Source organism: Emys orbicularis, chromosome 10 (assembly GCF_028017835.1).
Source record: "Emys orbicularis isolate rEmyOrb1 chromosome 10, rEmyOrb1.hap1, whole genome shotgun sequence".
Lineage (NCBI taxonomy): Eukaryota > Metazoa > Chordata > Testudines > Emydidae > Emys > Emys orbicularis.
Genome location: NC_088692.1, coordinates 85,610,613 through 85,620,920, shown reverse-complemented (window position 1 = coordinate 85,620,920; position 10,308 = coordinate 85,610,613). Strand labels below are relative to the sequence as shown.

Below are 10,308 nucleotides of genomic sequence, written 5' to 3'. Positions count from 1 at the left end.
AACAAAGTTCAGTCAGTCTCTACAATCTTATATTTGAAATCTTTATATTATATTCCTATACCAGCGGGCAGGAAAACAGGTATGTTGAACCATTATGGTATTTTTCTACCGTTGGAACTAGAACACTATATGCAAGTTTCCCAACCGTTCTTGCATCATGTAAATAAAATGGCAGATTTGAATTGAAGAGTTTACTGGTATTACAAAGAGACCGAAAAGTTCTGTCTAGCAGATCCAAGTGTCAAGTGTTAGGGTTTCAGAATATGACAATGCTAGAAAATTTAGATAAATTCCAAATTAACAGAACTTTGTACACAAAACTGGGAGTCTAGCAGCATGGGTGATTTATTTGCAGATGACCCTGTATAAAATCCTTATATTCAAGAGTTCCAGAAGAATTTGTTATAGCAAAGAGTTAATATGTTTGGGGCCAAATTCTTCAGTCTAATTTTGCAGACATACACCAGGCTGTATCCATAAATAGGTGCCCTCATATTCCATACGTGCACATGCAAATCAAGCAGTTGGATACCCAACTATCTCACTGCATGTACAAATAGCTATTTGTACATGAAAAAAAATGTAGGAACAGTAAGTTATGTATGCAAAAGGAGGGGACGGGGTAGAGGCCCAGGGCTGAACATTGACTCCTTCTTAGCAATTACACAAACATGGAAATTAACACCCCCAGACATCCCCCACCTTAGCCTGCAGCTAGATCGCATGGACATAGTTTCTGACCTGGGCAGAGGTATGTGAACCAAGCTTGGTTGCTCTTATCCACAACCCTCCCTATTTTATGTATTTAGTTTGAAAGAGACGGTCAGTTAAAAATATTTTAAGATGATGCTAGGCACACTTTGTAAGAAAACTTGTTCCTTCACAACACATTTTCTTTCCACACTTGATTCCACAGTGAAGTCAATGAATTCTGAATTTAACATTACATTCACAATTTCCATGGCAAGTAGACTGAGGTAAAATACACAGGCTTAGGACTTCTTTGTACTTGAATAAACTCATGCCCCACCAGCTTCTGCAAATAATCATTTTTTCAAAGGAAACAGAAAATAACTGGCAAAGCACATTGTTTTTGTGCAATCCTCTCTTCTTTCACATTTCCTCAACTCAAAGTCTTTCGTTAAAATTGCTTTAATTTGTAGATTAATAATCTGAAGAATTAGTCTATTGGGATTAGTGAGTAATATTTTAATTGGATTTTCTTTTTGCAGGATGATATTCAGTTACTGAAGGAGTTGAAAGTTAATCATTACCTGCTTTCTATTTCATGGCCTCGTATTATGCCCACTGGTATTAAAAGTAAGCATAACCATTTAACTGTAAACCTAAAAGCACATATAGGCAAAACAACTTTGCTACATTTGAGAATACCATAAAAAATGACATGGTATATTTGTCACATATTACTGGTAAATATATATCTATTTCTCTATCAGGGTCCTTACAATGTCAGCCCTTTCCATGGTATACAGGTGCCTATACATACACCAATGTAATCTATCTAGATATATATAGCTTACATCATTTTAGAAAACATTTTCCAATGATTACTATCTAAATGATGTAAAAACAATTAATTTTCTTCAACATTTGTTTCCCCCAGAAGAACAGGTGAATGAAAAGGGGATAAAGTTCTATAATGATACAATTAATAGTCTTTTGGAGAACAAGATTATCCCTATTGTGACCCTCTACCACTGGGATCTTCCACAGGTCTGAGAATATTTAAATTTATTATGTTGTCTAATCTAGGGTTTCTGGTAGCTAACTTGTTTGTAAAAATAAACACCATCTGGATCATTTTAAGAAAACATTTTAAATATTCCAGCATGCTTTCAAGTTATTAATAATTTCTCTGAGCTATCATTTCATATACTTAAGCACTGTTACATTCCCACTGTGAGTCACTGAATTCTGCCTCATTCAAACTGCTTATTCAGTTTCACTAAATCACCTTAAGTCACATCATAGCTTAGCTAGTGTCTATATTGAGTTACATACAATATAACCTTTATCAAAAAACAATGGCATATTGAATTTTAAGTTACATATCTGTTAATTCTTGTAATTATTACATATACAGGTGCTCCAAGAAAAGTATGGTGGGTGGCAGAATATAAGCATGATAAGTTATTTTAATGATTATGCAAATCTGTGTTTTGAGAAGTTTGGCGATCGTGTGAAATACTGGATTACTTTTAATAACCCTTGGGTAAGTTACTGATGGCTTTCTTTTGGGCTACATAGATTTGGTCCCCAAATTTTGGGAGTGACCCTATAGTTACTTTTTTTCTCTTCTCATGTACTTGTAGGCGGTTGCTGAAGAGGGCTATGAGACAGGAGAGCATGCACCAGGACTGAAGCTCAGTGGAATAGGGGCATACAAAGCAGCACATCATATCATTAAAGTAAAACTAGAAATATGTTCTTTCTTGTATTGCTATCTTATTTTATGACTGAGATAAGTGGGTCTTAATTTTTTTTCCCCAGGAAAAGAAGGCTTTGTAGCAAAGATTCAACTTCTGAACAGCATACAAAAAGCATTCAAGAGTTAATTTAAATGGAATTATAAACTACTGGTGCTGAGATAGTGCATACTTAATTAGTATTGGATGCATGACATAGCACTCAGCTGCAACAATTCAGAGGACAGGTTTTTTAAAAAACCTCTATTTAAGTGTCTCATTGAACATACTGCCAAATAGATCAGAAGAGAGAATTTTAAGGTAGCTTCTATAAACAAAGGGTGAAATCCTGCCTCACTAGTCTCAATGGAAGTTTGTGATTGACTTCAACAAGGCCAGGATTTCACCCAAAGTGAACAACCTTCATTTAAAGAAAAAGTTTCTCATTTAAATACAGACACACAGTAGAACAGATCTGCAGTAAAACAGAACTCTCCATTAAATGTTGCATGTCACCTTCACGAGGCCATCTTGGGAGCGGCAAAGGACTCTCACATAGGTCTGGTTGACATCTTATGTAAAACAAAAGCTTCCATGAGAAACAGAAATTTTTTAAAAAAACCTACGGTAACAATTTCCAGATGTGCATTTGTGCGACAAGTTTATCTTCCATGCTTCTATCACAGCTCAGGACAACTGTACGCTCCATCGTCCATCCACTCTCAGACTCCCAGCTCCCATGTCACCACCTTTCTTGGGTGGAGACATGCATCTCTCTCCCTCCAGACTGGGGTGTATCCAGGCTGCACAGGTTCCCTACCTACATTGTGAATTCCCCAGCAGAATACATGACCTCAGCAGTGCTTTGCCTTCTCTGAATCCTGAGGCTATAAATAGCATAATTGTCTACCAGTATAAGTTACCACACAGCTCTTTCTAAGCAAGTACGTTTATCCTTAAGGTAAAAGCATTACAGAGAAAAAATATTAAACAAATAAAAACCTACACACAAGCTAATAAGGTTACCAAAGATCACCTCAACTCCAAGAGGGGCTCTGGCCAGTGAACAGTCCTTCAAACCCCACCAAGGTTTTTGTTTTTTTTCCTGTTCATAACTGCCTTGGCTCAGAACAACCACCCCCATGAATCTCAGAATCACTCTTTTATCCAGTCTGGGCCTCTGATCTTGTCCTCACGTAACAGTGATCAGCAGACAATGGGTTTCTGCTCAGGGCACAACTTCGAAAGGTTGGGTCGGGAACTGAAAAGTTGCCTTTCCCTCCTTCCAAGTATTTCCTAGGAATCCCAATGAGCTTTGTTTGTCTAGCACAGTGATTCTCAAACTTTTGTACTGGTGACCCCTTTCACATAGCAAGACGCCGAGTGCGACCCCCCTAAAAAATTAAATATATTAAAAAGTGTTTTTAACACCATTATAAATGCTGGATGCAAAGCGGGGTCTGAGGTGGGGGCTGACAGTTCACAACCCCCCATGTAATAACCTCGCGACCCCCTGCGGGGTCCCAACCCCCAGTTTGAGAACCCCTGTCTAGCACATTGTTTCAAAGAGACATTTGAAATTCATAACACTTCCCAGGGTTCACATTAGCCATGTCTCCTCCCTAGAGGCATTACATACAATCCCACAATAATACATACATATTTGCATTTTTAATATAATGAACTCTAAAGGTACTGAAATTTAAATTAATAAGGTTTAGCTTAATTCAACAATGTTTGTAGAGGATATTGCCGTATCTGTCAGAGATTCATTGACTCTTCCTGTACTGATTATTGCACAATAGGTTAGCATATACATATGTTCTTTTAATTACAGACTCATGCAAAGGTCTGGCATTCTTATAATAAGACATGGCGTAACAAGCAACAAGGTAATAAGTATTCATTGTGTAATTATGCCTCTGCAGTAAGGGCTTAAAAGATTATGCATAACTGCAGAACTGTCACTTTCTATTTTAAGGTATGGTTGGAATTTCTTTAACTAGTGCCTGGGGTGAACCTGTTGATCTAACTAGCCAGAAGGACATTGAAGCTGCTGAAAGATACGTACAGTTTTACTTGGGATGGTTTGCAAATCCTATTTACAGTGGAGACTATCCTGAAGTTATGAAGAATTACGTAGGTAAGTCATGCTGACTATTTACACCTTGAATAAATAATATAGTTACAACAGTGACAATTAACAGATGTACTGGAGCATAAGCTTTCGTGGGTGAATGCCCACTTCGTCGGATGCATGCATCCGACGAAGTGGGCATTCACCCACGAAAGCTTATGCTCCAATACATCTGTTAGTCTTAAAGGTGCCACAGGACTCTCTGTTGCTTTTTACAGATCCAGACTAACACGGCTACCCCTCTGATACTTAACAGTGACAATCTGATCAATGTGTATTTTAGTCCAAATTAAGGATAGGGTTTTGGAGGAGGGTTATTAATAAAAATCATTTTTCTGAAAGATTCCAGATAAAAACAAAAATATTATTTTTGTTAATTAAAAACCAAACAGTAGTATGCTCCTCTAAAAAGTATAATTATCCACATTTTTACAGATGGGGAAACAGAAGAAAGAAGTTAAGTTATGTGCCCAAGAACACATGGCAAGTTAGCGGCGAACACCTGACTCCTAGTGATGTGCTTTAAGACTGGGATTTTCAAAGGAGACTATGGGAGTTGGACACAAATTCCTGTTGCGCCTCTGAAAATCCCAATCTAAACCACATTTCTTCAGTCTTAGCCACATCAAATAAAGTTTATCCTTTACTATCCTTTCTTTAAAGGTAGAAAGAGGAAGATTGTTGTGTTCAGAGAGAAAGTGCTCATTCAAGGCTACACAATATTAGCACTTAAAATTTAGGATAGTTTAGTTTTGCTTTTGTGGTGTAAAGAAAAGCAGACACATTCAATCATGTGCGGAAGATGCATTTACCATCTTTTTTTGAAAAATTTTGATTTAATAGGTAGAAAGAGTGCTCAACAAGGCCTGGGCATGTCAAGATTACCAACCTTCTCAGTGCAAGAGAAAAGCTACATTAAGGGTACATCTGATTTCCTGGGATTAAGTCATTTTACCACTCGTTACATTATACAGAAAAATTATTCCGCCCTCAAAGGGCCCAGTTACCACACTGATCGTGATTTGGTAGAACTGGTTGATCCAAAGTGGCCAGATCCAGGATCTAAATGGCTATATTCTGTGCCCTGGGGATTTAGAAGGTTACTCAACTTCATTAAGGTAATTTTAAACTAAGTCTTCTTTAAAGGAAGTTAACTAACAGTCTTGATTAATACAGGGTATGAATCTGTATCTCAGTGTCAAGCATAAATATCCAACACATCCACCAGTATTCTTATCTGCATATTGAAGGCTTGTTTATTGCCACATACCTAGCACAATGGGGCCTCAATCTCAGTTGGGGTCTCTTTGCACTATATTCATAGAAATAGTTTATAATAAACTTCAGCTAACCCAAAGAAAAAGTTAAATTTTTAACTATGCTTTTCTTTTAAATGTAACCATAGTAGAAAAAAAATATATAGTAAATAGATTGAAACCAGTTTTCTAGAAATTTAATTTTGTTAAAAAAAATTAATTGTAGTTGTATGAAGTATAATATTATTTCATTATTCCAAAATGAATGTTTTTCTTTGTAGACACAGTATGGGAATCCTCTCATTTACGTAACAGAGAATGGAGTTTCAGAAAAGCTGCAGTGTATTCAGTTGTGTGATGAATGGAGAATTGAATATCTGAAAGGGTATATTAATGAGATGCTAAAAGGTGAACTTTAAAAACAAATTTTGGAACACATTTTATTGTGACTTTGTCCATTTTTTAAACATTCTGATATTCTAACTCTTTTAAATTCTGACCTATACTGGGTTCAACATTGGAATAATTTATCAATTTCCATATTTACAAAATAAAAAAACTGCACCTAATAATATACCATAATTACTCTTATGAAATCTTCCAGTGCATCTAGACTAAGGATAACAGTTTCAAAAGTGTCTAAGTGACTTAGGAGCCTAAGTCTCATTGACTTTCAATAAGAGTCAGGTACCTAAGTGACTTTCATGCTTTTGAAAATTTTACCCCAAAATTTTCCTTCATTTTTGGTATAAAATAGGGCTTGCTTAGCACTATGTTTCTAGTGAAGACAAACTTGATCTGGTTGTTAACAAATTTGAAATCTATTTTCAGCCATAAACGATGGCGTTAATGTAAAGGGTTACACTGTCTGGTCTCTGCTGGATAAATTTGAATGGAATAAAGGTTATTCTGAAAGATTTGGATTATACCATGTTGACTTTAAAAAGGGGAATAAACCCCGATACCCAAAGGCATCTGTCCACTATTACAAGATGATCATCTGTGCAAATGGATTCCCAAATCCAAGAGAAGTGAGTTCTATCATTAAACCTGCTTATTCCTAATTTAGGACCAAATTCTGCTTTGTTTGAGATAAAAAAATAACTCGCATGAGTAAGGTATGTGGGATTTGACCTTAGATTACTATAGTATACCTACTCATTTAATTTAGGATTGTGTCAACTTGTGGGAGGGGGATAGGGTGACCAAACAGCAAGTGTGAAAAATCAGGACGGAGGTGGGGGTAATAGGAGCCTACATATGAAAAAGACCCAAAAATCAGGACTGTCCCTATAAAATCGGGACATCTGGTCACCCTAGAGGGGGATGAGAGGGGAAAGAGAATGATGAAATCTAATCTTACTATTATTGTTCTTTTATAGCACTTTCAATGTTTTTGAACACATCAGTAAATTAACTACTTAAATAAAACTTTGTAATCACAATACCCACATTATTAATTTACTGTGTTTAGAGACATTGCCTTTTGTGCTTTCCAGACATTGCATGTGCATGATATCTAAAACAAGAAAAACCCTGAGAAATAATATTGAGTGGGTTTTCCAGTTTATTTTGTATCGTCCCAAGCAATTAACAACATGAAAATGTATTAAAATAATATTCATCATAATATGTACAAAGTAACATAAAAAGTCATACAATCGACATGTAGTGTGAGAATAAGAGTACTGGAAAGAGTTGTAAATGACTAAAGTTCAGAGGCATTGAAAATGGTGCTAATAAGACTGAATATATTCATAGTTTGGTGAAACCATTAGCATCACATCAAATAATAAATAATATTGATTTTGTTAGGTGAAAAGTTGGCACCAAAAGGCCATAGAGACTTGTTCTATCACAAACCAACTCCTCGCTGCAGGTAATTACATTTATTCTGTATTACTCATCCAGTAAATATATATTATATGGGTTTAAAGGGAAAACATTTCTGTGACTGAACATGAAAACTGGGTTCATGAAATATTTTCTCCTTGAAAAGAGAAAGCCAAATCTTTTTAAAAATTATGACTAACTTCAGAATCAAACAGTACCTCTTAATTTACTACTAGTAATTCAAAATAGTGCAGCTAACAGGATTGTATTACAGTTTATTAATATTTCTGAATTTTCTTTTCTTAAGAATTATAGTAAAAAACTGAGGAGTCACAGCTGTTAAAAACTTACTTCTGCAGATATTAGTATTTCTCAGTGATTGTTTGCCCTTTTCAAACATAAAAGCAAAAACAAAAACAAAAACCAAACCCAGGGCAATCATGCAACGGGGAAAAAAAAAAAAAAAAAAAAAAAAGCAAATGTGTAGCCTCTGAATGATGAGCATAAAAACTAGGGGTGAGAACTCGCAGCCCAGTGGGAGGGAGAGCTAAGGTGACTTTAAACCACCTTTGTGCTTTGTTGCTCTGGGGACTGGAGAAGCTCCTGGCATAAATTAGACAGGCTCTCAGAAACTAAATTAAGGCAGCTTCCCCAGACTGCCCTACAAACCACAGCACTGCCTGGAATATCCACAGTGCTGTGGCCTGCCTCCAACACCTCCCTTCTGCCTCCAGCTCAATCTCCCATGCTGGGGTTTGTGAAGGGGTCATCAGTTCCTGAACTGGGGGGAAAACTCTACTGGAGTGGACTCCTGAAACCATTAAGGAAGATGGGATGAATATGGTACATGTGTGTGGCCCATACTGTAGGATTAAGATAAGATGAGGGGTCCATCCCTATGAATTAACATATCACTATAGCTTAAGTGTGTTTCTCATTCAACTCTTTGAGGGCTACTAATATATATAATATGTGTACATCAAAACAATTTGTACTACAATCACCAAATAAAAGTTTAAAGAAGCAATTTAATTTTAATTCCACAGAGATACAATGCAGTCCTCAAAGGGTTAGAGTGCTTTCCAAAGATTTTTGACTATTTTCTTTTTTCCCCTTTCCTTGAAAATTAGAGGAACAGCGGAATACTGCTGCTAATATACTGAGACTAATTCATGGTAAGCACAATTTTTTGTAACCCTTTGAGCACTGACATGTTTCAGAATTTACCACAAAAGATATAGATGAAGAGAGCTTAACATAAACTTGCTGCAGATTTTCAAAATATATAAAACATGTTTATTCTATCTTTTACAATTTCTTTCTCTCTGTTGTTTCTAGTGATGCCAGTTTAATGTAGATGCCAATATGTAAAAAAATTAATTTTAGCTTTAAACAAATTATGTTCAAAAAGATTCAAAGCTTAAAAAATAGAATGAACAAATAACTAAAATTATTCCATTAGAACAGATCTTATCTATTTTTTTTTCTCTTCTCAAATTTCAGATCCCTTGACTACTCACATGGAAATGGTGACTGAAATTGTTGTACCAACGGTGTTCACACTCTGCATACTTATCAGTGCCATTCTATTAATGTTCCTTCTTCGGAAGCACAACTAAAACTACAAGTTTACATAACATCTTCATTTTGCATAGGCAATAAAATGCCACTCTTATTCTAACACTGTTTTAAAGGTTTCCACAGATGCCTCCTTTACGTAACACTGCAATGTTAAAAAAAATCCAGCTTTACTTTTGTGTACATATTGTTACTTCTACATTTTATTCAATTTCAGCCATAAGACGTAATTTAGAAATCTTACAAAGGCAATTCACGTCTCAGTATTATTTTCTATCAAAATTCAACTGCAGGTTTTACCTTCCTTCATGTTTTGCAAAGTACACCTCTAGCCTGATATAACGCTGTCCTCGGGAGCCAAAAAAAAAAATCTTACCACGTTATAGGTGAAACCGCGTTATATCGAACTTGCTTTGACCCACCGGAGTGCGCACACCGCCCTTCCAGAGTGCTGCTTTACCGCGTTATATCTGAATTCGTGTTATATCGGGTTGCGTTATCTCGGGGTAGATGTGTATGCATTTTCTTCATTAGGACAACAGGTGACTGAGATTAAATTGTTTCAAAGCTTGCCAATATATATTTCAAGGACAGGCAATTGTTGGCAAGTTCTGTTTTCAACCTGTTCCGTGGTAATTAAAAATACAGTGATGAAGTGCTAATTACGAAATATGAACATAGAATACTTACAGCATATCATACTTCAAAATCTTAATGGCATTGCATAAACATTAACTAGTCATCTCCATACAATAATAATTAGGTATTAACAACCCAAATTTTGCACACCGGTGGAATAAATGTGATAGACTAACTGACTTGTTCACAGACTTATGGTCAGAGCCAGAACCAGAAGTAAGGAATCCTGATGTCCAGTCCTATGCTTAGGCCACTAGACCTACCTCAGCATTAGGACCCTACCAAATTCACGTCCATTTTGGTCAATTTCATGGTCATAGGATTATAAAAATCGTAAATTTCACAGTTTCCAATATTTAAATCGAAGTTTCACAGTGCTGTAACCGTGGGGATCCCAACCTAGAAAGGGCTTTTTGGGGGGTGGGGTGTCAAGGCTATT

At 36.1% G+C, this 10,308-nt stretch overlaps 1 protein-coding gene across 3 annotated transcripts; it reads left to right on the top strand.

Moving 5' to 3' along the window:
• Window positions 1–2,143: 2,143 nt before the first annotated feature.
• Window positions 2,144–9,271, top strand: LCTL (lactase like). 3 transcript variants are annotated; one of them, XM_065412287.1, is made up of 9 exons: window positions 2,144–2,233; window positions 2,334–2,429; window positions 4,264–4,318; window positions 4,408–4,569; window positions 5,407–5,681; window positions 6,101–6,227; window positions 6,651–6,850; window positions 7,635–7,698; window positions 9,156–9,271. In XM_065412287.1, exons 1-9 carry the CDS (start codon window positions 2,144–2,146, stop codon window positions 9,269–9,271), a joined length of 1,185 nt encoding a protein of 394 aa, XP_065268359.1. The 3 variants fall into 3 exon arrangements, with proteins under 3 accessions (XP_065268359.1, XP_065268360.1, XP_065268361.1); XM_065412288.1 differs by lacking the exons at window positions 6,651–6,850; window positions 7,635–7,698; XM_065412289.1 differs by lacking the exons at window positions 2,334–2,429; window positions 6,651–6,850; window positions 7,635–7,698.
• Window positions 9,272–10,308: the final 1,037 nt, after the last annotated feature.